The 26680-nt window shown below is 47.4% G+C and overlaps 1 protein-coding gene across 2 annotated transcripts in view; it reads right to left on the bottom strand.

Moving 5' to 3' along the window:
• The window catches only part of ACACA (acetyl-CoA carboxylase alpha), a 104899-nt gene that overhangs the window by 72213 nt on the left and 6006 nt on the right, over positions 1-26680 (bottom strand). Inside the window, exons 3-25 of one of the 2 annotated variants that reach the window (XM_088536129.1) lie at positions 26427-26679; positions 18479-18611; positions 18088-18226; positions 17714-17823; positions 17176-17257; positions 16504-16602; positions 15875-15981; positions 15623-15733; positions 14362-14571; positions 13875-14045; positions 11484-11645; positions 10773-10936; positions 9790-9940; positions 9146-9249; positions 8166-8247; positions 6816-6961; positions 6284-6434; positions 4811-4945; positions 4323-4469; positions 3611-3799; positions 2764-2864; positions 2049-2137; positions 1182-1306 (exon numbers count right to left, since the gene is read on the bottom strand). In XM_088536129.1, the coding sequence (XP_088392255.1) occupies positions 1182-1306; positions 2049-2137; positions 2764-2864; positions 3611-3799; positions 4323-4469; positions 4811-4945; positions 6284-6434; positions 6816-6961; positions 8166-8247; positions 9146-9249; positions 9790-9940; positions 10773-10936; positions 11484-11645; positions 13875-14045; positions 14362-14571; positions 15623-15733; positions 15875-15981; positions 16504-16602; positions 17176-17257; positions 17714-17823; positions 18088-18226; positions 18479-18611; positions 26427-26653 (3135 nt within the window). In that variant the 5' untranslated portion in view covers positions 26654-26679. Of the gene's footprint in view, positions 1-1181; positions 1307-2048; positions 2138-2763; positions 2865-3610; positions 3800-4322; positions 4470-4810; positions 4946-6283; positions 6435-6815; positions 6962-8165; positions 8248-9145; positions 9250-9789; positions 9941-10772; positions 10937-11483; positions 11646-13874; positions 14046-14361; positions 14572-15622; positions 15734-15874; positions 15982-16503; positions 16603-17175; positions 17258-17713; positions 17824-18087; positions 18227-18478; positions 18612-20892; positions 21158-26426; position 26680 lie in introns of those variants that run through there. The other variant, XM_088536136.1, reaches the window with a different exon arrangement.

Below are 26680 nucleotides of genomic sequence, written 5' to 3'. Positions count from 1 at the left end.
GGGTAATTATGACCCTTTTTATGCTTTTAAGGGTTATCTTGTGGATGGCTACTTTGCACTGATTTTTGGTAACGGAGCACATTATATTTTGTAAAGAGAAAAAAAGAGAGAGAGAGGGAAAGGTAGCACTGCAATTTGCTTCCTGAAAAGCGGGACACCTAACTGCAGTCCGAGCTGGAAATCACACGGTGTCTAAATGCTTCCTGCCTCAAGGAAGGTGGGCACTCAATCTGCTTCAAAGTGTTATGTGAGACAGATTTTCTGAAGCTTTTCATTTTTTAAAATCATTTAAGAAGCAGGAAAAATGGTGGAAATGCAAATCAGTGTGGTGTTTAGGTACTGCAGAGGGTCTGAAGTGAGTGAAAATTGAAATTGTGCACAGAGACCAACCAGACCAGAAAAAAATACAAAATGGTAGCAAGGTGGATGGCAGGTCCTGGCAGCAGGATGGCCTTGCGTTTGTGTGGCAGAATCCAGAACGGAGCCAGAGGAACCCGGTCGCAGAGACCCCCTGTGGAGCCTGCCCCAGAGGGACACCGAGAGCCCGAGCCCTGCAGACCCCTGTGCAGCCCGGAGAAGGGACGGGAGCATCTGCGGAGCCTGCGGGACCAGGCCAGGCTCAGCAAGGAGGAGCAGCTAAACCCCTCAGGGGCTCCACATGGGCTACCACAAAAAAAAAAAAACTTTTTTTTTCCCTTTGTGCTGGTAGCACAATTTTACCTCCCAACAAAGCAACTCCTGTTTGAGTAGCATGAGATACCGTAAAGAGAGGACCTCTCTGCAGCCCCTGAAGACTACACAGCAAAATAAAACCAGCATAAAGGCACAGTCCGGGGTCTAGAAATCGGCCTTTAGCACCCTCCCAATGTCAGGGTTATGTCAGCATTCTCATTTCCCCACAGACGTTCACAAATCACTTGCATAATTAGCGCACACGGCATCCAAGAGGCAATCAGTGCAGGGCAGCCACCAAGCAGAAGGTGCACAGAGACCGAGCGGAGCAGTATGGGCTGGGACTCCCTAACCCAGCCCTTGGGTGTCGAGTAAGAAAGCATGAAGAAGCTCCACGCCGCTGCCTCTGTAGCTCTAGGGGTAAAAGCTTTCAATTTGGTGCTTTTCAAAGCATCAATCACAGATCTACGCAGAGAAGCAAATTTCTAGAGTACCAAGAGGCAACTTACAATGAGCATTGTAACGAGCAGGTTCTTCTTGGTGACCTGAGCATGTGAAAAGATGTAGTTCAGAACAGCATTCATGTCGCTTTTATTTTCCTCCCGAAGGGCAAAGACACACTTGTCATAGTGACCTGCAAACAGAAACACACTTTTTGGTAAACTCTATATCCATGTGTCATGCAACGCCTGTGACTGGATGTGCCTGTTTTTTGGTTTTTTTTTTTTAAACTAACACACATTTGTTGACAATCTACTCTGCACGAGTCACATAATCAATTCTGCGATAGAAGCATTTCCCCTTGCGATCCCCTCCCCTCACAAATTTTGAGAATCCTTCTGTTATTTTCTTTTAACAGTTCCAATGCCAAACAGCTCCTCTGTTAAGGACACGGAAAGGGGAGCAGTGAGCAGGGTCCCTTTCATTCCAATAACAAGCAGATAACACAGGAGCAGAGAGACCTGCACCACCCTCTGCCACCATCAAGCTGAAGTGGAAATGAACCTGCAGTTCTGTTAGGCTGGTGCATGCGCGGAGGCAGAAGGAAAGAATAGCAGAGCAAAATCCAAATTACCTCTATGAATTAAAGCCTCAGAATTAGCTAGTGATTCATTGCCATCTTGTGCCTGCACACAGCAGTGCAATGCATTTATTTCCATTCTTACTTTCGGGATGAGGTCGGAGGCTTGTTTTTATGAATACTGAAAAGTTTCCGGGCATTTTACAGCAGCTGCAATTGATTCAGTGATTTTTTTGTTGTAGTTGTTACTATTTTTAAAAGTGGTCAAATCTTGTGTGAATGGGGTTCATGTGGACCTTCGGCATCAAGTGCGGTTCTTTCAGCAATTTTATACTCGATGTACTTTGTGACTCACCATGCTGAAACTGAGTCTCCACTTTTAGATACTGGCGGAGCAGATCCATCACCACCGCTTTCATGTGGCCCCGAATACCACTCCGGTACCTGCAGAAGCAAATAAGTCAAATCTAGCACTGAGTGTGACTGTCACTGCTTCTGAACACCTGCAAGTGAGTGACACCCAGAGCAGTGGGACGAGTCCCTTGCCCATGGACACAAGGACACGAAATTCTGAAATCGCTGAACACCCCTGCAGCCAACATACAACCTCTGCCATTACTAACGTGGGTCTGAATGGCAAACGTTTTGCAGCAAAACATTCCTGTCCTTCCTAAAATATTAAAAACTCTAAAGCAGAGAGGGGTGACGTACACCAGCTGCCTAACAAAATGCCCAAGATAGGATCAGTATCAGGGCAGAGCTTAAAACTGCATTTTGTGAGACAAAGGGGAAAAAGAAGAAGGATCTGAACCTGAACTTCATACATGCGATGAGGACACACAATTCCATAAGCCACATACGTGCGGCTCCCCTTCACTGCTGGCTTCCCTGAAGGAAGTATGCAGGTTTATTCCCAGTGATTTAGAGACTGAGTGTGACAATGTGACAAAACTGACAAAACTCATGGACTCAAAGCAAGTAGCCTTGGAGCTTTCAAACAGAGGGGGAAAAAAAAAAAAAAAAAAGACAAAAAATAGGATAAACTACGGAACCCCCGGAAAACTGCTCACCTCTGCACAAGCTGCACGATGCTCTGGGTGTTCATGAAGAAGACCTCTCGCTCCGATTTGCGGTTCAAGGTGGCCGCGTGGCTATCCAGGATATTGGCAATCTGAAAGAGACCAGTCAGTGGCAGTTCCCATCCTGCCCGGGAAGATCTTGCCAAACACACACACGGATGAGGCCTTCCAGGCAGACTAGAGCAGAGTTCCAGCAAACACAAAGACTAAGTCCCAAACTGGTAAGGAAGGCACCTGACAATGAGACAGAAGATGATGTCCCATACCATATACTAAGGAAATGATCTTTTAACATCTTATCGCTGTCAGCACATGCAAAATGCTGGAACTGATCTGGAAATAATGCTAAGGGAAGGAAGGAGTGGTTCTTCACAGCCTGCAACAACAGGGATGACAGGTCTCTTCCCAATCACTCATTCTTCCTTTCTATTCAGAAAGGCTCCATTGAATTAGAGAACACCTAACACAATCTTGGAACCTGGCTGGCTCTCCCTTTGTAGCAACCACTCTTTTTTAAGGTTATGTTGGCTTGCCAAATAACACTGCAGCGCATGCACCAACTAAGGCAAGTAAACAACGTCCACAAGGCACTACAAGGCTATGATTAAACTGCTTCTAATTCCCAAGCTAGCTTGTTTAAAACTATACTGCACAGCGGACACACCTTTCACCACCGATACAGAGGGTAAATATTTAAACTCAAGCATCTTTCATTGTGAAGATGCAGGGTTGGAATACACCTTCCAGGTTCAACTAATCTCCAGATAAGAAGATTTAAGTTCCTTTCTGCCTCAACACAATCCAATTTTTCTGCCTCTATGCAAGAGTGGTTGATCACCTGTTGGCTGGGAAATTGGCAAAGGACCGATGTGATGTTGCTGGCGTACTGGGCCATCTCCTTCTTGATGGACTTCTCCACGTTGGGCGGTATTCGCCCAGAAACACTGGTCATGATATCCTGAAGTTCCAGAAGAGGCAAAGATGGATCTCTCAGTGTCTTCATGAGTCGCTCGACCCAGGCTTTCACCTAAAGACCAAATGGTGTCAAGACCAGAAGGAGTTAAAAATAAGTAGCAAGAAGAGGAAAGAAGGGCAGTTCAGTGAAGCCTTCTCTAATGCTGTTGCTCATGTAGCTAGTCCGGAGAACAGGAGAGGGTTGTGGTGAACACCAACACGGCTGTTTCACCCTTCACCAACAACGGGCTCAGTCATCCACATTCTTTCCCGCTTGCTGCAGGACTTCTCCCACAGCTAGCTATGGAGGCAGCTCACACCTACAGAGCTGCAAGCACAAGCAGTAAAGACTGGATTCAACTCCTTGTCTTTGACTTTGTTTTGGGTGTTACAGGTGGAACTCCCCAATTTTCCTCCATGGTGAAAGTGGCTAGGAGGAAATCTGAGAAAGAAAAGGGAGGCCAGCTGGCACTGGCAGGGCAGCGTAGCCTCCAGCACCGATTCCTGGACCTCTGCTTTTGACATGCAGAGTGGTTGACCTTATCTTGTACAGGACGAACATTTGCTTTCTCTCTGAAACAGTAAGCAGGCAGTACCTTGCTGCTGAAGTAGGGCTCTGGCAGGCAGAATCCATTCATCACATTGACCAGGTTATCTAGGACATAATGGAAAACACGATGGAGTTTCTCGCCTCGAAGTGCTGTGCTCTGGATCTGTGGCAAGGTCCCTGTGTGCAGCTCAGCCTGGAAATACAAACACCACAGTAAGTGCCACCAACCCTCCTACATGGCACCAGCAGGGAGAATCCCACCTCTTTCCTCTAGTTTTCACTTTTGAACAGAGACACAGATTTAACCTGAAGGAATTCAGGGTAGGATATGCAAGCGAGTGAGTGAGAGAGACACAGAAGGAGAAACATGTATTTTACTAGAAGAAAAACAGACAGAGCATGATAAAAGCGACCACTCCAGCATGAGGCACAAATCAGAAATTGGTTCAACAATTTGGATTGTCTTGTTTGACTCTCAGCATCACTATCCAAGTAAAAACACAACCGAAATCCAACCTTCCTGCAACTTCCTACCTGCTGAACCCTGCTGGGATCATCCAGCTGGAGCTTGGCAATGACACAGCCTGGATCCAGCACTGCTCCAGGGCGTTTGACATAATGGATGCAGCCCGATTCCCCTGCTGTTAGTGTCATCACCATCTTCATCACCTGCAGCAAGGAACACGGGTTACACACACAGCTTCCAGGTTCCCCAAATGGTTCTACCCTTACGGGTTAGCAGCTGAGGGCGTACCACAGACCTGGGGGAGCACCTTTTGCTGTCAGGCTCCTCGGAGGCTGAACAGCTTAGAAGCTTTCCCCTCCTTATGCTGCAAATGAAGCCCCAGACACTGAAGTGAATGGCTCAACAAACTGCTAGGCACAGAGTGAGCTCTGCAGAAAGCCATCCCCAGGAATGCCACCTGCTCCAGACTGCTTGGACACACAGGTACACACAAAGATCTCACAACCACCACAATCAGCAAAACAGATACAATTTATTGTGGCAACTGTTGCACTCTGAGGGCTAGAAACAGGAGAGCCACTCACAAAAAATACAGTGACAGACCAGCTTTTAATGGAGGCATTTGGTTTATCTACTAGAGGTCACAGATCTCTGGCTGCTCTTCACAGCTAGGGAGGCTTCCTTAGTTCAAAGGTGGAACCTCTTGCGTTTGCAAAGGGTTTGGCTGGGTGGCAGTCTACTTTTACCAACTTACAGCACAACTGGGAACATGGCAATTGAGTAGGTGGTTCTTTCTTAGCTATGGCTCTGTTATAGCACAAAAGCATTTACGTAAAATATCTAGATCTCTGGTGTGGTATTTCTCTCCCACGCACTTACTCCAACTGGTTTAATCGCTCCTTTGCCAACACACCCTTCTCTCCCTCAAATCTGTTTTGAGCCTTGCACTCCTACACAGCCTCTCATGCTTTCCTCACTGTGCTGTAGAAATTGCTCATCCTACTTCTCTAAGAGTTAAGTAATTTCCAAAGGAGAAGCGAGGAGTGACACTGATTTTCACCTTAACTCATCTGATCAGTCTGATAAACAATCAAGCAGTCAGAGAAATCTTAATCTGTCACTTAATCCTAGCCTGTAACTGCCTCTGAAGCTCTGTTAGTGCCAGGCAATGGTCTACAGACACGAGCCCTTTTTCACCACAGCTGGAAGACGGAACACACGGATCCCACTCTGCCTTGCTATCGCTTCCGGAAAAGTGGTCACCGTAGTTCCACTGCTGAGTGCTTTTCTTTATCACTTGCTAGTCACTAACACTCCAATTTCAGCTGTTAAGTAACTTCTTTTCCCCTACCCAAGCATTCTGATTCCTGATTTATCTAGTTAAAAATGCAGACAGAATTTATAAAGGAAATACTGCGAGTTATTTCACACCCCCAATTCCCAGTTCCGAAGCAATTCGATTTATTTTTTTCCCTCCCCAGCTTTGTTCCTGGGCAGATTCAGCAGCAGCAGCAGCCAGCTTGGTCTTTTGAGACTCTTACCTCTATTTCTGCAAAGCACTGGCCTGAAAACACATGTCCCCCATCCTCCACAACGTACTGGATGAGCTTCCCAGCCGAAGGCGAGCGCAGGATGGAGGGATCGTTCTCCTTTTCAAATACACAGGTCTTGTTGCCTATGGTGATGCGATACCTAGGAAAGAACAGGACAAATCAGGACAACAACATTCCTTGTGGAAGGAGAAGAGCAGGAAGGAGAAATTCATTCTCTTGTCCTATTCCACTTAAAAACAAGAACACCAACCAGCTCTTCCAGGCTGAGTGGAATGGACCTGCATAAGAAAATTCAGATTAATCATTATGAAAACATACAATCCAAAATGGCACCTTCAGAGAGTCAAAAGGAGAATATGAACTCCCTGTTATATGTTCAGATCTTTCTTCTAGCACCACCAGCATTCGTTCTTCAGATGAAGGCAACTTCTCATCTGTAATGATACATTTAACAACCTTTTCCTAGGAGAGAATTCTTTTAGTGTTCTTGAAGTATTAAAAAGCCTGCTCAGATTTCTACCTGTCCACTTCTTCTTTCATGTAGGTAGTATAGCTGCTGCCATCGTAAGATAAGAGCAGTCCTCCATCACTCAATCGGTGCACATCAACTTCCACACAGGAGCTGTTCATGATGACCACATAGGAATTGGGAGACTGCCTGGTCACCTGCAGATCCACGAGAACAGAAGGAATTATGCACAGGGAATGCCTTGGCTGTCCTAACATGAAGATACTTCTCCAAGCCTTGCAACCATAAGAAGTAGAAGGACAAGAAATGAGCCATTTGTTTTCAACTTGGATGGAAAAAGAAAATGTTAAACAAAACAAAACACACAAACGCTTGGGCATTTAGTTCTGGCATCTCTTGACTGCTAAGACAGTCCATGAGCCTCGATTAAGTCCTCTCACGTGTATGCTTTAATAGCACAGGTCTGATTACACAGTCAAATACTGCTGCTTCACCCTGATCTGGATCGGGGCTTAGGTGGCAGTTGCACTGCTGAAGAAAGTGCTCCCTTGTGAATTCCTGCGCCAGCTCATGCAGCACTGAAAAACTGCAGACTGGAGAGAGCACGAGAAGAGAGAGCCATTGTGTCCCAGGGAAAGCAGCTCCAGCACTCGCCGAAGAAACACGTCCTGTGACGGGCTCTGACACAGAGCTCCCAGCTGAACTTGGGTTAAGCCACTTAAAGAACACTTCTAAATTGGCATTCATTGCCTCTCTATTCCTCATCAAAGGAATGCCAAAATAAAGCAGAATATGGCATGAAGTGCAGAGAACTTACAACTGCAAAAAACAGGACATGATCGTGTCATTAGAACTTCAGCATAATGCATTTGCTCAAAGGACGACCATTAGAATTACACATGCAATATTAAGTCCAATATTTCCTAACTTGTATGTTTGATTTTGCAACCTTTAAGCAATATTTCTAATGCTGCTTTTTTTTTTTTGCATGTTAAGTAAAACTAAAAGGAAAAAATGCTACGGATTGTCCTGCTGATGACATTGAGCTAAATCAGTCAACATGGTAGATTCACACATTAAGCAGCATTGACAGAAAATGTCAGCAGTTAAAAGGCAGTAGTCTTTGTCTGCAGTACAGTATTTTTAACACCTACAGGGTAGGTAGCCCTGAGATTAAAATGTTTGCAGAGATGCACAGAGATACTGCAATCTCTGAAGTGATGGGGTATCATCATGAGACTGCAGCTGGATTTCTTAACCCCACAAAAGAGAGAAAATCAACTCTGCAAAGTTTAATTCCATTAATTACATCTATCACAAAGATTAAGCCAGAGCAGCACATGAACAGGCATTTCCAGCTAGCAGTGGGAAGAGGACACATTTCCACACTGCGTATCGTACCTTCAGCACGTACTTCCGTCCTTCGTAGATGAGTTCCACATCCACAGTATTTAGCAGAGTATGAGCAGGCAGGACCTGGCCCCTAAAGGGAAATACAGAACAAAACTTGTTTTCCAGATGCCACCAAATGGCCAAAAGGTGCCAAAAGAGGTTCAGTGCTGCACGCAGGATTACGGACACCACTAGCAGAGCGATGGAGGAGGCCTACAAAGCAACTCTCCTTAGGAGAGCTGTGTCATCTGTACAGAGCCAGTCAGCCTGTCTCCATCCACACAGACCTGCTCATTCCATCTCCTATATTCACTCACTTTCCCCCTATAGATAATTCTGCAAAACATCATCACAGCCCCAGTTACAGAACTTGTAGCATGAACTTAATACAGTGATAAAGCAGTTTTTCCATTTACAGCCCTCCTTAGAGAAGGGCTCACCTACACCACATGGAGTAGGAAAGCTAAGTTATGAACGAGCTTGCCTGATCACACCAGCTTTAGCCTGAGTCTTATGAAGTCTTCTTACAAAGCCTGCTACAGTGTAAAGCCAGCAGGAAAGCAAGAGGATTTCCTAAGCGCCAGCAGAAAACCTACAATTTGGAGAATTATGTCAGGTCTGGAAGATTACATCCATCTTCAAAACAGGAGGAACACAATATGTGATGACTCAAGGCTCCCTACTGTTGCCCTGGCAGCACAGATAGATAGAATGAACTTCACATTTCTGGGCCATTTCTTGGAGTTTCTGCCAAAACTGCCAGCGAACAAACCAATCTGTGCAAACAGCAGGGGATATTTTGGGGATGTGCATAGATATCTGCCAGTTTTCTTGGGCCAGTAGCTGAACAGCTTCCTGGGGCCAGAGAACAGCCAGCAGACCCTGGCCAGCTCTGTACATTTCTGGGTTGTATTTGGCCAAAACTTGGAAACCAGAATCGTATTCCCATCTGTTTGTCAGGCACCTGCCAGAGCAGCTTGGCATTTTACCTTTCCAGAGAGTGCAGGAAGTTGGAGACGCTGTTTCGGAAGCTCACGTCGGCCACGTGCAGAGCCCCGCACACCACTCCCAGCATGGTGTCCGGCCGCTCCGCCTGCGGAGAGAGCACAGGGAAATCCCTACCCATCCTCAGGCACGCTTACATCTCCTTTACTTTGGTCTGCTATGGGCATCCACTCAACAAATCAGGCCCAGCTCTATTTCTGGTTCAAGACAAACCTCCTTTCAAGTTAAATTGCTGTAGTATCCATGCAAACACTATACAGAAACAATCACCCCTGCAATAGCTCAAAATAAACACAGCTCACTCCTCCCAACCCGACCAAATCCTGGCTCCACATTTCACCAGCATCTGTCCAGTTTAGGAGGATGGCCGAAAATACTAGCCTCAATTCTCATTTACATTAAGGTGCTTTTATGATTAGCTTTAAGACCACTTTTCCCTGACAAAATAAGGATCAGAGAATTTTAATATAATAAAAATCAAAACACAGTGAAAATGTTTTCCTTCCAAGTGATAAGGGGAAATTAACCACACTAAAGCCTTGTTTTCTAGCAACCAGGAAGCACCAAGCTTTCCTCCCCACCCACTCAACCGCTCCCGTTTGGAGTCCCATAAAGCAAGAAGCTGCACCTGCACTTTCTCTGCAATGAGCCGATCCAACCAGCCCGTGTCAATGCGGTTCTGCTGGAAGCTTTCTGTTTCCAGCAGTTTAATCAAGTACTCAACAGTGGTTCGGAAATCTCCTCGGATGGACAGTTCCTTCAGAGCCACCACCATGTTTCTGAAAAAGAAAAAAAAGAAAGAAAGAAAAAAAAAAGCTATTATTTGTCCCATACCAATGGCAACAGGGAACCTAAGTCTGGGTAGTTCCCCATGAGATAATTCCCTCTGAAAAGAACAATATGAAGGTAATAGCAGGAGAGAGTATGCACTGGAGCAAGATCCTGTATAACTTGCTTAGGAATGAAACAGCACTGGTTTCTTTTAATGTGCTCCTGGGATGTACCAGAAAAAGCCAGTGAGCACCAGCTACGAGATGGCAGTTCCCAGTGTTACTATCATGCAAACATACATATAAAATTAAGAGACAGGCATGGTGTGCATCCCCTGCAGCACACAGCCCAGGGAGGGCTGTGCTCGCAGACACACACGGACACCGGGCAGGCCGTCCTGGCTGGGGGCTGATGCTGCAGCACTCGGAGCCACGGCAGCACAGCTCGGCCTTTGGAAGGAACTGGCACACCAGGGCATCCGCTATTCCTGTTAGGAGCCTTCTGTGTGAAAGTCATCAAAGAGGGATTTCAGTGCAGGAGGAGATGTAACCACACCCAAGCAGGAGATGAAAGCAAAAAGAAAGGGAAAAAAACAGTAAAATAAAGCGTTTTTTAAAAGAAAAAAGAAAGGTAGAAATGTAGAAACACAGAAACACAGGCACTGCTTAGGTGAGACAGAAGGAGCAGTCTGGCCATAATGTGGAAAGCAAAGTGAAGACAGGGAGACTCCTCTCAAGACTCTTGTAGAAGTAAGGATTCTGGCTCTATCTACAGCACTTTGGACCACAGAGGACTAAAGAAAGCAAGGCCCACAGCCCCAGCCCTTCTCTGACTACTTACGAGATGGCTTCTTCTCGATTCTCTCCCCAGGAAAAACAGTGACCAAACTGAGAATCAGCAAATTCATGAAGCCCTCCTGCAGCAGCAACACTAAAATAGCCCCAGACATTCTTATTGCTGCGGAAATTCAGCTCCTGGACTGTACCAGAACTGGGCTTAAATCCCTGTAAAGACAGGCAGACATTGTTATACATATTATAGGAAAAGTTAAGTAATCCAGAATTAGGGAAATAATTAGAGCTATGAAAGCTAAAGTGCCTCTGTGCTGCAACATGATATATATTAGCTAAATTTAGGCTGAAAAACACAACAACAAGGGAACTGTTGCAGGTGAGAATCTACAGGAAAACGAAGCCCTTAGCTTTGGTGAGGCCAATAACACCTCAGCAGCAATTGGTGACAGAGTGTATGGGGAACAAGCAATTCACAACAGAAAGAATTCCCAGTCCGACTGCATAGCCACAAGCTATTACATCCAGAGAAGGAGGGGAGGCAATGGAATGCTGGCCACAAAGACACCCTTCCAGACACCCGTGTCTGTGCATCTGCTCCCAGCTAACCATGGCCTACAGAACAGCCGGGTTAAGTGAGATAAGGAAATAATCTTAAATTTGCTGCCAAACTTTTCAGCATCAGCAGCAAGGATTGAACTTAGTAAAGCTTGAAACAATCAGAGCTGTAACCAGGAAGTACAGAACTTAACACACCTACCTCATCAGGGTTCTCACTAGTGATACGTGCTGCAATGACGTGGCCACGTGGGCAGGGGACGTGGGCCGAGTTCTCAAAATCAATGGGCACATCTCCCCACGGAGACACCCCGTACATCATTCGGATATCCTTGATCCTGTGCAGGGGAATCCCCATAGCAATCTAGGAAAAACAAATAATAAAATAAATAACCACTGTTAGCTAAGTTGCTCCCCTCCCAGAGAATGTGTCTCCCTTGAAAGATTAATTCTACCCGTTCCCCATAGAAGTTGATGCTGCAGTTCTAGTCTACCTAATGCCTGTTTTCTTATGGGAGCTTTCTCCTTTGACACATTTTTGTATTACTCAGGTCAGCTGAACTGAGTATAATACCCACCTTTCTGCTAGAATTTTCCCTTGCCTGATTACAAGGCTTCAGAGAAGGCCAGCTCATGTTAGGTAAGCTGAGGCTGGGCACACATTAAACCTATTAAAAATATAGTAAGGTCTTAGTGAGACAGAAGGTCTGTAACTGGTGGCAGAAGACCTTTGCAGAATTTCACAACCATAAACTGCAAAACTTGCAGAATTGGCTGCTAACTGTATCCTTATGGGAAGGAATTCCAACTGTTCCGTTCATTAGCCGGGATTTTCTTTTTTTAAACAGCTACAGTTCATACAGGTTGGAGTTCAGTCATTTCCTTCAACTCTTGGGCAGACACCAATGGGATTCCCAGCAAACAGACAGACCAAAGTGGTTAGTGGCTCCGTGAGATTCCATCTAGCAGCTGCAGAGTGGAGGAGCAGCGGCCGACGAGGAAAGCACCTGGGCACTTAGAGAGCTCTGATGTTCCAGGCAGAGCCGGAGCCACTGCACACTGCCCAGAGCCCGAGCAAACGGAGCGATCTCGCCCTCCTGCGCGCCCAAACGAGGCGACCACGGCCTTCCCTGGCAGCACCTGCACTGGGGATGTCCAGAGTAGGAGTCACAAGGCGCCTGCCAGGCAGAGGGAGCTGCCCAAGCACTCACAGCCTGAAAACACCCTCCTGCTCAAGCTCTGGAGCTCCTAGGGGATCCCGTGCTGCACGAGCCTGCCCACGCTCCGAGCTGCTCCTTATTGAAAGGTAACTTGTTTGACACTGTCTTAGGTGGCAGAGCTGAGAAAGCTGCTACTTTCCAAATCCAAAGCAAATTACTCCAAAGGTTTGGCAAGAAAACAACTTCACTGATCCTGAGATTCCTGCTAAGTCAGCACAGTGAACCCAGCCACAGCTGCATGAAGCACAGTGAGGGCTGACAAACGCTCTATGGAAGTGCAAGTAGCTGCTTTTCCCATGCAATGCCCAGCAGGACAAGGTCTACCATAATCTGGAATTTTTCTTATGGAGACTCTGATGCAACCAGGTTCCTGGGAACTCTGTGCTTTGAGGACAGTGAAGAGCAATCGCCCGCAATAGGGTCTGGAGGGCACTAGACTCAACGTGATGGCATTTCTTGGTGTCCGCACTGCACAGACACATCCTGCAGTTTAGGAATGGCAGAGTTATCAGAGACAGAAACTCAAAATAGGAAAGGGGAAAGTGTAAGTTAGGTTAGCAGAGCTACCAGTTTCCAGCACTCCCATAACTCTTAGCCAAGTGTAGCCTGCAAGATGCTCCAATATTTTTTTTCCTCCACTTGCTGAAAGATTAGGAAAAAAGTCTGCTCTTTTTTCTTCCCTTTGCCACTGGAAACTCTGGGAACGGAGCACTCTCCTTCAGAAGCACTGCAGAGGGTGACAGGCTGCTCAAACCTGGCAGGGCATTTGACTGCTCTGCTAATCTCAGAAGCTAACTCCATTGACAAAAGAATTTCAGAGCCTAAAGGTGAACAACTCACAACCAAAGCTTGTTGAGACAGGCTTTCTACACCAACCTTCTCCCAACATGATTTTCCTGCCTCCTGTTTCATATCCCCACCTCTTACCTTCACATTCCCTTTACTAAAGGCTCTCCCTGAATGATCTAGGTGGAGCAATAGGGGAAGAACCTCCCTTTACTTTCCAATATTTTGTAACATGAGCTTTGCTCCAACCACAGAAAAGGAATCCCAGGCTGCAAAACACCTGAAATCTTTAGTTGTTGGGGGCTTTTAGTAGGGAGGAAGTGTGGAGGAGTTATACTAACAGACACACAAACATACCACTTTTCTGCACATTCAGTAGAGCTCTTTAACACTCTGTATATTCTCTCCCTATCGGCACCCACATCTAGTCCCCTGCGTAACGCCAGCGCATGATCCGGGTCTAGCACGGAACCCTGGCAGTGACTCACACGGAGCCCAGGCCCCTGTCCTGTTAAGGCTGCAGCCGATGGGGTTTTTCATGCTCAGACCTCTGGAGGTCCCAGGTTTGGAGGGCCGGGTGCGCTCACCTGGAGCTGCGCGGCGGGCAGGTTGACGTCAGCCACCATCTCCGTGCACGGGTGCTCCACCTGCAGGCGCGGGTTCAGCTCCAGGAAGTAGAAGCTGCCGTCCTGGCTGTACAGGTACTCCACGGTGCCGGCACTCACGTATCCCACCATTTTGGCAAGCTTCACGGCACACTAGGACACAGGAGGAGAGAGCGCTCCATTTCCAGGACCCACGGTCAGTTACCTACACGCTGTTCATCCACCCCAGCCACTGCGGACCTCCTGCTAAGCACTCTGAAGCAGCCAAAAGGGTGCAACAGGCACAAGGAGAACTGCTCCAAGAAAAGCACATGGCAGGAGTTTGTTTCTTGCGTTACTTCATTTCTACTGTGAAAAGCAGGGTTTGAAGTAAATATTTACAATACTCAGCATTAGAAAATGTTTACAGCTCCTGCCTGGCTGTTCCTGGAGTTTCACATGGAAGAGAAAGCTCCCAGAGCCACTTCACCTGCTCCATGTGCTCAAACACCACGGACGTCGCAATGGAGGCAGGTGCTTCCTCAATAATCTTCTGGTGCCTGCGCTGCACGGAGCAATCCCGGCCGAAGAGGGAGATGGCATTGCCATACTGATCCGCCAGGATCTGCACCTCCAGGTGACGGGACTGCTTGGCCAGTCTCATGACAAAGATTGGCGAGCCGGGCACTTCTGCTTGAACCTAGAGCAGAGACAGCAGGATGCAAAGCAGCTTCCTCTGATACCAGCCCCAAATCCTCTCCTCGGCCACCTCTCTAGAAAGGACTGTTACAACTAAAGAAGCTTTAAACTCAATTGAATAAATCACCCTTCTGAAAAGACTAGAAAACAGCAATTTACAGAGAAAATGAGATCAAGGAGGTGACCAGTGTGCTCAAAACATTACAAGGCTGAGTGCTGGCTCGAGCCACAGCTGCAAACATATTCCCTCCCACTTTTAAATTTTGCTCCCAGGAAATACTATTGAAGGTTAAAAATCATTAATCTAGACAAGTTTTATGTGAGCTTTATGCTAAGGGAGAATCAAAAATAGCAAGAACTTTCCAAAAGCAATTGATTCCAGAAACATGCTACAGATCTCAGAAATCCTAATGAAATTCTTTTGTTCCTAGGTAGTTTGGGGATCAATAAGGAATGGCAAAGGAAATGAAAAGGTAAAAAAACGCCCAGTATCATCTGCTCTGGTTCCGAGATCTCATCGGAACACAGAATCAGAGGGAAAAGCAGTCCAGAAGGGCTAAGGCACCCGCGAAGGGCCACCTCGCCCATGCGCACACTCAGCAGTTCCACTGCTCCATGGAAACGGACAGATTGCTTTTTTGGAAACTACCGTCTGAGCTGCAATCACCCCAAGCTCATTTTCCAAAGAATGAACATCCACAGCATTTCCCCTGGGCCAGTATAATTACCAAGCAGCTTCTATTATCTCAGATTTAGTAAATAACCCATCATAAAGAAGGCTCTAGCTGCACTACAAATGCCCATAATTGCTGGGAGAAAAAATGCCAGAATTTGGTTTTATTCAGCATCTGCCATGATATTTTGAGATTTGACAACTGTTTTTGATATGCAAGTGTACTGAAATCCTGTGAAAGAAAGCCAGAATCCAGGTTTCAGAGTAGCTAGACAGGTCCTGACACATAATACACTCTTGGTCCGTTCTTTACTGTTTCCCACACAGTGCTCTCAGGTCCACCCTGAACATCCAAAACATCAACAACAGAGAAAATTACCTGTCTAAATAGGTTGGGGAAGTCATCTGCATTGTTAACTTTCCTAATTCCTTTTCCTCCTCCTCCTTCAGAGGCTTTGATCATGACAGGGTAGCCAACCTCTTCAGCAGCCTGACCAAAAGGGACAGAAACACATGGCTATTTACAAAAAGTTCACAGAAGCCCTCCCTTAAGAAGTAAATTAAGTGCCTGGCTCCCTTGAGGTCTGCAAGTAGCAGGACCTTAAACAGTTCTCAAGTTCCTGCCACCTACCCGCAGTCCATCATCCACGTCTTTCACGTAACCCTTCTCATACAGGTCCTGAGGAACATTCAGGATACGCTTCTGCAGATCGTTCTCCTGCCAGTCCACGCGAAGCCCTGAAATACAAGCAGCAGCTTCCAGCCCACCCTGCTGCAAGGCACAACGACAACTCGCACGCTTCAGAGCAATCTGAATTCGACAAGGAGCTAGTCTGGAAGCATTTACAAAAGAGGACGCAGAATATAAAAACGTACTCTGGAAGCCAACAACAGCTATATCCTCCTTAACTTACCCTGTGTGATATTGAGAAAAAAGGTTATTTACAGTCTTTTTGAAAATGAATAGAGCTTCTGTAGAAGCGGATTACTGTATGTACGCTCCAAAACTAGGTGCTATACAGTATAAAAATAACGACTACAGTAATACCAGGTATTATTGCTGCACAGTTAAGACTAAAAGCATAAGGGCATGTAAATACTGCCCAACTGCCCCAAGGCTTGGACATTGGAATTTAAATCCCTAAAAAGATGAGACACATCAGCCAACAGGAGACCATTTTGTGCACAGATATTTCCTAAACACTGGGTTTGTCAAAAAGAAAAGGGTTATGATTATATAAAGGAGAAGTTCCTTCTTACCACTGCCACTCCAAGGAAGGGTTGGGATGCCTGCAGTCTGAGCCACTATTGACGAAGCAATTTTATCTCCTAAGGCCCACATTGCCTGGCTTGGAGGACCTGCAAAGAGCAAGAACTCATGAAAGAGGCACAAGATATCAAGTGCCAGGGAAATGCTAGCAGGACTCATTTGGTTCAGTGCAAGAGAGACAAATAATCACTCTTAGAAGGGCTGCTACATGCTACACTCTAGTTAGTATAAATCAGCATTTCTGAATTGAAACTAAGAACATTAACAACAGAAGCCAGGAAAGGAAAACCGGACAGGCTAGAATACGTTTTGACTAAGATGGAAGCAAAAGGAATTGAGCACTGCAGCCGCAGGCCCAGCACGGTGGCCTCTGTGACCATTAAGTGTCCCTGCTGTCCAGCAGGCTGGCACAGCCACAGCCCAAGCAGCAGCAGCACCGGGTCGTGCATTCCCCCCACCGCCGCCTGCTCTCAAAGAGGTGATGGGAATTAGTTGCAGGTATTAAGCGCAAGCATCTTTCTACTGAAAAGATAATTCAATGTCCTGATTTTACTAGAATTTTGGCTTGGAATTTTAGATTCTCAGCTTTCCACCCCAAAGCACTTATCTTACAATAAGGACTTAGCTGCGTTAGGCATAAGGTCAGAAGCAGGTATCCTCACCCATGAAAGCAATGCCGTTTTTGTGGAGCAGTTCTGGCAGTTTCGGGTTCTCAGAGGCATGGCCCCAGCCTGCCCATACAGCCTGCAGAAGAACACAACATAATTCACTCTGTTTCAGCAAGCCAGCAAGAAGAAACATAAAGCCTATAGCTAGCATCAAGTCCTTCTTTTCCTGAACAAACAGAAACAGCCTCCTAATGTTCATGAGCACCTGTATGAGTCGGTGTGCTCAGCTCAGCGGGCAGGTCAGCGCGCTGCGTCCTGCAGGCAGGGACTCAAGGATGACTACTGCTAACACGAGTTCTGGAAGAGGCGCTAGGGGCAGGGAAATGAGGACGCCCTTCTGCCTCCTGCAAATATTCACACTGGGAAATCTGCTGTATCCAACATTGCCTGCTTTTCGGTGCTAGAATAGGTTTGTAAGTTCCATTTTTTTGACTTGTCTTTTTTTCTCCCCCAAGATACAGCTCCTTATTTAAGGAGAGCAGACTCTTTAGCGTTAGCTCCCAAGTTGAAAACTATCGTTGGCACTTTTCACCTGCACTGGAATGCGTTTAGCAATATCAAGAATGAGTTCCACGTTTGCATAGTTGTTGTTGTTTGGTCCTCCTGGAACTGGGACGTAGTGATCCGCCATCTTAATGTACTCTGCAAACACAAAGGAGAGCACATTTACACAGCATACCTGCTTCGTGGCACTTGCTTTAAAACTCTAAATCCATACGAGGAGCAAATCCTAAAATGTGCATCCAGTTTTCCTCCTCGTTCCATTCCCACTCACTCTTGGTGGCACACGGTACCACTGAGTGGCACATGGCAGCACAGAACAGCACACAGCACTGTGGACACACAGGCGACTTCTCGCACCCCTGTGTGCACAAGGAGAGGGCCGTGCCTGTCCCTACAACCCACCTGCGTTTGCTTTCAGATCCTCGGGGGTCACCATGACAACAAATCTGATCGCCCGCTCATTTCGAAACATCTCGTAGGACCAGCGTCGGATGGATCTCATGCATTTCACTGCTGCAATCCCATTATTTGCTATCAGGACCTGAAGATTTTAGAAGCAGGGAGGAGACAGAGCCTAAATGTCACAGAACACTAAACAACAAATAAAATACTCGTTTACTACCCTGAAGACTTTCATAAACTCTTTGTCTGGTGTCTCTTTAGACAGTTTTCAGTCCAGGAATATTAACATTTTTGCTATCTGCAATGTAGAGTCTTGGACTGCAGAGAAGCCACAGCTCAAGGAAGGGAAGACGAATGCGTCCTGCTGTGGTCACACACAGCAGTAACTTACCTTTTCAATAACTTTATTCCCTCCAAAACGAGTAACAAACTCTGCTGGAGAAGCCACAGTGAAATCCCGCTGTAGGTCAACTTTCTTCCTGTCCCGGCCCTGTTTCACAAGGTGCAACCCGGACATACTGGGCCTAAGGAAATGAGGTGGAGATGGAAAAGATCAACTTGACTGGCTCCAGAGCAGCTGTACAAGAACAGAGAAGCCTATGTGAAGAATTTGTAAACTCCCCTTTGCAGTCCCTCCTCGAACACCTTGATGCAAAATCCTTCCCTCCAAACCCTTCTGTAGGAGGGACATTACTACATGAGTATTAGGAAGACACTTGAAGAACTGGTTAATGCTTTGCAGAGGCGCGTACCCTCGGAGGGTCAGTGCCACGTGAAGCAGCTGTCTGTCCCCACAGCCCTGCACGCTGCCCTGCACCCGGGAGGCACAGCCACAGCCTCTGGCCATGCCGCTGCCGGCCCCATCCCATTGAGCAACTTCCCTGGGAAGTGGCACGAGATGGGCAGAACATGCGTGGAATTACTGGGGTGGGAAGGGAAACAAGGCCCGGACAGGCACGTGCAGCACACAGGGGTCTGGTTTTACACCAGGCTCTCAGAGCTGCACTGCCCTGCAAGGAGCTCCGGAGCATCCTGGCTGCAATGAGCCAGGAGAAGCTGGCAGAGGTGCTTGATAACAGCCCGAGATGGAATGCAGAGATTTCCCCTTCAAGTTCCCCTCATAAATAGCCTGCAGATATAATAAGGATTTATCATTGGACTAACAAGGCTATGCGCTGCTTTGCAGGACACATTAATGAATAGGATCTTGATTGGATCAAACAGCACAACATATTTGAAAAGATACATGCCAAATCCTGGTATAACAAGAGCTGTATTAGCAGAGAAAGGTGATCTTTCAGGTGAGGCAAGATCAGTATCCAGGCCTGATCGTAGACACGTTTATCTACCATGCACAGACACACGTGGATATCCCCTTTCCGTCCTTATCTCCTTGGCACATGCCACCTCCTTTGGCTGTAGGGTCCCACCAAAGCAGGGGCCCAACTTTGGTGAAGGCTTCCAGAAGAGGCAGCGAGCAGAGCTGCAGCGTTTGATATTCAGACCCAACATTCTGCATTAACACATCAATCTTTGTCCCAGATAATCCCATGACAAGCCATCTTGCTGGTGAAGAGCTCTAAGCAATGACGGTCTTGCAAGGAAAGCAAATTTTGAGTGAAAACCTGCTCTAAACAGAGCGAGAGACCGCAAAGCCATCCACAAAGCCAGCAGCAGGAGAAACAAAGATGACAGACAGGAGAAATAAGAGTAAGATGGTGATTTTCAGAAATGCCATCAGTAAGCAAGCCAGGCATGCCATCCTATGACATTTAAAGGGGAAAGGATGTGTGTACCAGGTCAGACCAAAGCACTCGCAGCCTAGCAGCTCATCCCAGCTAACGCAGCCAGCCGATGTCCAGGGAAGGGCACGGGAAAAGTTCCATGGGGGGAAATTCCCCCGTGCACTTTGCTTTCCCCAAGGGAGCTGCTTCGGAGAGGCAGTATCCTACCTAGCCCTTGCCCCAGCAGCCAGACTTTGATAGGACAGACGTAGGTGAGCGTAACTAAAGTCACATCTTTCAAAAGAGGGTGCTAATCTATAGCATGGCAGAGAGAAGAGCAGTCCAACAAATAAATGAGGTCATCATTACATGCTTATTGAGAGCAGCTTCAGCAGAAGCAGTAAAAAATTCCAATCTTGGGCTGAGAAGCTGTGGATGAACATGAACTATGCTGCCAGCCTCACGTTGTTGCACAACACCACTGCACATGCAACAACAACCAAAGCGGATCACACAAACAGACCCACAGAACTGCAGCATGCGGAATGGAGTACAAATACTTGTTTATAAGGGGACTTCAGGTTAATTTGTGATGGGAAGTATACCAAGAACACTACATTTATTTACTGACAATGCCAGACTCAGAGAGATGTGTTTTGTTTTTGCAGGGTGCAACGAGGGAGAAGCAAGGCAGCAAGGAAGAAGGAACACTTGGCACTAAATAAAACAGGAGAAACACTGAGTTAGTAACTGCCATCCCTGCTATTCTCCAGGTCACAACTGCAGTGTTTTATAAGGCAGCAACTTTCTAAATACTAATTTATTGTTATTTTCAGAGGTTAAAAGCTCTGTAGAACTGTAAACCTTGTTAATATTGATTTCCCAACTACAGCGTAATCTAGCCCCTTCCTCAGAGGCTGCATGCACAGACACCACATACAGGTATCTTCCTGCAATCTCTCCAGTTCAGGTAAAATTAGCCTGGAAATCTGGGCTGGTATTTCCCAGCACAGCGCGCCCGGTTACCTCAGTCCCAGACAGACGCTGCTACCAGGAGACAAATCACACCAGCAACTCTTACCTTTGCAGCATGTGGTATCTCATTTCCTGGCCGTCATCTGCAGAATCCTCCATGCTGCCTCAGTGAAGGAATTATCAGATTTTATTTTTGCTTACGGCTTGTCTGTTGCAGCTGCTGCTATTTTTTCCCCCAACGCCGCAGCTCCAAGGAGAGCAGAGGGAAGCTGCAAAGAGCCTCCCGCGCTCACGTGCCCTCCTCGAGGCACTGGCACTTCCCTGATTGCTCCAAGCCTTTAACCTTTGTCCCTGGCTTCCCAGCAGCGGCTCTCGCAGCCGCTCTCCTTCCTATGACGCAGCGCGCGCTCCGGCAGCGGCTCCGCGCTGCATCCAGGGGAGAGCAGCTGATCAGCAGGGAGGGAAACTGCTCCCCGGGTTACATAAGGGGGCTTAGCGGGCGCCGCCGCGGCTCGTGGGGCCCGTGGGGCCGCGCAGCCTCCTCGCCGCCCGCGGCCCCGTCGCGCAGCGGCGCCTCCTCAGCGCGCAGGGGATTGCTCGGCACGGAGCGCGCGGCACAAAGCGAAATCACGACTTAGAGGAGGGGAGGAAGGAAGAGCGAGGGCAGCGATGCCCAGAAACCCGGCTCAAACGCGGATTAAAACCGGACTCAGCACCAGGACTACACTTCAAGGTCTAACAGCACTTGGGTCCGTCCTTGCAGCGCAGCCCTCGCCTGCTGCGCGCACATCCCAAGGGTCCAAGCAACCTGCAGTGACCCCCGTCACCTGAGAACGGGCATGTGCCCAGAGGAGAACGTCCCGTTAAGGCGATGCCACCCGAGCGCGCCGAGGAGAGGCCACTCGGCCCACGGGGACTAAGAGCAGGCAGGTGTGACAAGCAAGGAACAGCAGTGCCATGCGTCCGAAAATGCCAGCACCCGTGTCCGCACGGAGCCCATTCCCTCACGGGTCAGAGGGGTGAAGGGGGACAGCGACACACCGTGGCAGCCAGCAGGGAAGTCCCCGCGGGACCAGACAGCAGGCAGGAGAAGAAGAAGAACAGATGCAAACAAGCAAAAGCCCCAGCACCCCGAGGCTTCAGTCCCTGCTGCACCAAGCGCCCCTGCTGCCCTCTGCTCCAGCCAGCTCGTCAGCACAGAAGGGACCCCAGAACCCAGGGCCTCGGCTTCATAAGACAGTGTCACTTTCTCCACTGGTCATCACCAAACCGCACTGGCAAAACCCACCAGATGTTCAGTGAGTTTATAGGGCACACGCTTCACACAGAAAATGCGATACTCCATCGTTTCCAAAATAAAATGCTTGCAGGATCTATGGTTCTATTAATTTTCCTCAGTTTTTAATCCTGAGCCAAGGTCAACATTTATATACACCTATATACACACACACACAGCCCTACACATACAGTGAAATGAAATTCTATTTTGCAGGCAGTTTTTCTGAAACCCATTCCCCAGATATTTGCCTGTGTCCCAAAAACACAAGCTGCAGCCCCCAAACCAGTCTCAAGCCGGCGTTGCTGCAACGGAGCAAACCCTGCAGCTGCACAGCTTGATTTGAGGAGCAGCTTCTGCACCGGCTGAAGCATTAAGCCTGCCTGTCACCAGCTGAAATCCCGGCCACAGCTCGCTGCAACGGAAACCTGCTGCACGAGGGTGGCTCACCCTGGAATAACGTTTAGCACCAAGCACGCGCACGCTCTGGAAAGCTCAGTTCGAACATGATGCTGCGCAGAACAAACGCAAACGGCAACGAGCGCTCGAAAGGCACCGCGTCTCGAGCCCCCAGGGCCGGGCTAGGCTGAAGGAAACTCCTGCTGCTCCCCTGCGCTCGCTACGGGCACCTACCTGACGCACATCGCGGCCAGGAGCCCGCAGGGATCGCAGCGCCGCCGCATGCCAGCGCCAGCCGTGACGCAGCGCTGCATGCACAGGCAGCTCGTGGGAGAGGGAGGCTTAAGGGGGCTGCAGCACGTACACACACACGCACAGAAAGGGGGGTCTTTTTTCATATTAGGCCTGCAAAGGACTAAGGATGGAGTGGATTGATGTGCAGGGAGGGCAGCTCTGACCATCAGCTCCTGCTTTGTGCTGATGCAGAGATGTAGCTGGTCTGGATGCAAGACCTAAACGCAGCTGAAGTATCCTGAGATTCACTTGAGCTCCACATCTGCCCCCTGGGAGGGCTGGGGCAGGTGTCAGAGACGGACTCAGTCAAACGCAGTCTTTTTCCTTTGGCCTTAAAGACACAGAAATGTTGCCCTGGATGCAGACACTGCCAGAAATTGCTGTTTCAGCCTATAAATCAAAACGAGACTCGACTCATCTCTGCACAAGGAACGAAGCTAAATTTAATAAAGGACAATGCAAAATACATCATCCCTACCCCTGCGCTCTGGCTTATCACATTTGCACATTTGTGCACAAAATTACACCAGTGCTCATGATTTTTCCAGGATCAGGACTCTAGAGCTTTCTCTCTTAACCACAAGCAGTGGACTTGGAAGGGATTATTTTTAACTCAAACTCAAGGGGATGTGGAATTTATTCTAACAAGGATTTGATACAAGACACCACCTTTAAAACTGGGAATTATATTTAGCAATAGTCAAAAGCAATTTATTAAACAATAGAATTGAAGCATTTTCCACAGGGCTTTTATAGAAAAGCTACTTAATTCATCACTGAAATTTCAGAGGGAAGCAGGGCAGGCCTGCTGCACAGGCAGGCACAACTTTTGTTAAACCCTGAGGTGCCATACACCAATTTAAAGACCATTATCACATCATGAATTTCTCAACCTCACACTAGGAGCCAACTGGCACAACCAAAGGTCACCACAGATACCCAGCAGTATGGAAGCCTATAGTGTGCAACCTGTCCCAGCAAGACTGTCTTTAGCAATACAGAAACACTTAACAAGATCAATAAGGTGCTGGGGGGAAGCGCAGAGCGCACCCGCGCTCCGCGTGCTCCCGGGGAGGGACAGGAGCTGGCCCACGGACACCACGGCTGGGTCAGGACGGATCGATGGGACGCCGCAGGCCCAGGGGACGACAGGGCTCTCGCAGCGTTTTCCAGCCCCGAGCCACGCCGTGCCGGGGGCTGCACACAGACCGTTCCACCCAGCTGCCCTCCGAAACGGTGTTTAACCTGCTCTTCAGGACAGTCTGCAAGCCGGGAGGAAGCAGAAGCGCCTGCGGGAGCAGGCAGAGAGGCTGAAGAGGCTGTCAACCAACTTTCCATCTTTCCTGGGCGACAGGAGAAAACGCCTTTTCTCCAGCCATCAGAGCAACAGCTTTAGCACCCAACAAGATTTAGGAAGGGGTGAAATGGCAGAGCAGGTAAACTCACAAACTGTTTTTCAACTGACTGTATTTTAAACATAAATGTTGCCCAAGGACTTCTCCAGCACAAACCTCACCTCAAATACAAGCTATCCCCACGTTTGCTAACTGAAGTTTGCTATGGGGAACTGCAGAACAAACCAGGGCACCTGCTACCCTGCAAACGGTAAAAGTTTTGGCACCCTCCTCATGCCAGAGAGGCCTGTTCCCTTGAACACCCACCTTGCTCGACCTGTGCTGCATACAACTTGTCAATTTATCTTGCCACTGTAGAAAAAGTTGCAGTTTAGTGAATACCAAAAGGAAACTAAATGCAAGAATACCTCTTTTCCATCAATTTAGTGTCCCAGAGTGACTTCAGGCAAGTTACCTTATCCACGACCCAGTTTCTCCATCTGCAAATATTGTTTGGTAATCTTTGGATGAAAGGGACTTCTATCCTGGAAAACTACTTCAATACACCTTGCTTTATCTCAGAAAAAAACAGCCTAATGCTGTGACTTTGCTTATTTGAATTGGCACATCTCTCCAATTTAATTGAAAATCAAGTACCCTCAAAAGAGGGTGCCAAAGTAAGCACGTTACAACAGAAGTGCTCAAGGCTGCACCCCTATTGCATTAAAGCTCTTTGGTGCCAGGCAGTGCCCTAGAAGTTACAAGCAGCCAGTGCCCAGCCTTGGTTTTTGTTCTCCTACTGTCTATTTCCACAGTAAGGGTTAAGCACTCCTACGGTTTCTTCTGACCCTAGAATGCATACAGTTACAGGGTTACATCTTTTTCCTGCTTTAAAAACACCTTTTAATCTGCCAAAATAATTCCATCATTTCCAGTTGTAATAAGTGAGTGGAAAGGCAATCTTCTTTAAATGCATTTTATGATTCTGTATCTCTTATATTACTGCCAGCCATCAGTATAACCAAAACACCTCTGTAAGCTATGGACTGCTATGCCCCTACTCCAAGGGTCTGCTACTATTTGTTTCCAGAGACTTTCTCCTTAGAGTGGCAAGGAACCACCACATTGAAGACAGATTAAAATTCATCTGCAGAAGCCAAGCAACTCCCCCTGCCCAAAAATATATACATATATATGCATATATATCTCACACAGATGTAAACATCTACCTGCATTACCTCTAGACTCCTTAAGTCAGGAGGTCATTCTTTAGGCAGGAGCACAAAGCATTATATCCAATACAAGATAACTAGATAAATACTCAACGTGGTGGTCACTCACTGCCTTCTGCTTCTCGTATACAGCATCTCCTCATCCCACCCTGCTCTGGCGAGGCCTTAGGCACAGTATTGTGCACAGCTATGGACACACCGCATCTCATGGGAGCTGGGTAAGTAAAAGCAAGTAAGATTAAATCAGGACTGGCCAGTTACCAAGCAACTGTGACCTGTACAGAGACGCTGCAGTGTACAAAATATCTTGCCTAAAACAGACAAAATTCCGCGTGCTGTGCAAGTCACCAAACTGGAACAGTAATTCAGTACCACTGACATGGAAACATCAACACCACGATTTGAAAAACTCAACTGCGTCAGCTTGTTTGAGCCACAAGGAATTGGGAGTCAGGGTGAAACCGCTCATCTCCCAAACAGGAGGCAGCATCGGCCGGAGCTGCAAGCAGAGGCATCGCAGCAGGGTTGTGTTATTGCCACTCCACAGGCATCACGCTCTTCTGTGTCCACAAACACGTTTCCCTGTACAAAATGAGCAACGTCCCCTCCACGCTACCTGGAGTCACTGATCTTATCTGGAGGTACTGCCAATTCGTTGGCTACATATAAAGCCCCAAACTCCAAACGAAGAAAACACAAGGCAATAATGCCCTCATACAGAACAAATATGGCCCAATTACCCCATCCGAAAGTCATGCACAACTGACAGCTTTAAAGGTATTTCAGAAAGCCTGGAGACAGGCAACAGAGAGATCCATCATAATATTCAACAGCTGAGATTTTTCAGAGACATTTAAGGATTTTTGACACAGATGTTTCATTAAACTCAATGCAAAATAAATGCCTTGGTATAGAAAGACAGACAAGAGCCCATTTTGAAACAGAACGTCAGAAGATGTTTGCCACAGTAAAAACAGTTGAAGCTAAACCTGGAACCTGGGCATAAAGGCAAGAGTAATTAGTTTTCAACCTACAAGGAGTATCTTTGGAGTGGATGGGGTAAAAAGTCCAAGGATTGGATCAAAGTACCATTTTTTACTCATACCTCATATGACTTGCCAGGCTATCTTGAACGTTAGGAAGTCCTAGATCTGAAAGGGAATCCGAGCAGACAGATACAGGAGACAAAGACCTCTCTTTCTCCTCTAGCAGGTCAAGTTTCACCAAGGAACTAGTCTCATCTTCTGAATTATCCTCTGACACAGAACCAATGATAAAGCGAGAGTGAGGGTTCAGTTCCTCAGGTTTAGTGGGTGGGTTGGATTCTTCCATGATTCCTCCAAATTGGGCTCTTAGCAC

The sequence above is a fragment of the Tinamus guttatus genome, unplaced genomic scaffold (genome assembly GCF_059628265.1).
Source record: "Tinamus guttatus ecotype Peru unplaced genomic scaffold, ASM5962826v1 Tinamus_guttatus_pri_ptg000043l, whole genome shotgun sequence".
Classification (NCBI taxonomy): domain Eukaryota; kingdom Metazoa; phylum Chordata; class Aves; order Tinamiformes; family Tinamidae; genus Tinamus; species Tinamus guttatus.
The sequence above is the reverse complement of the archived record's forward strand: the minus strand, read 5'-3'. Positions and strand labels throughout refer to the sequence as shown.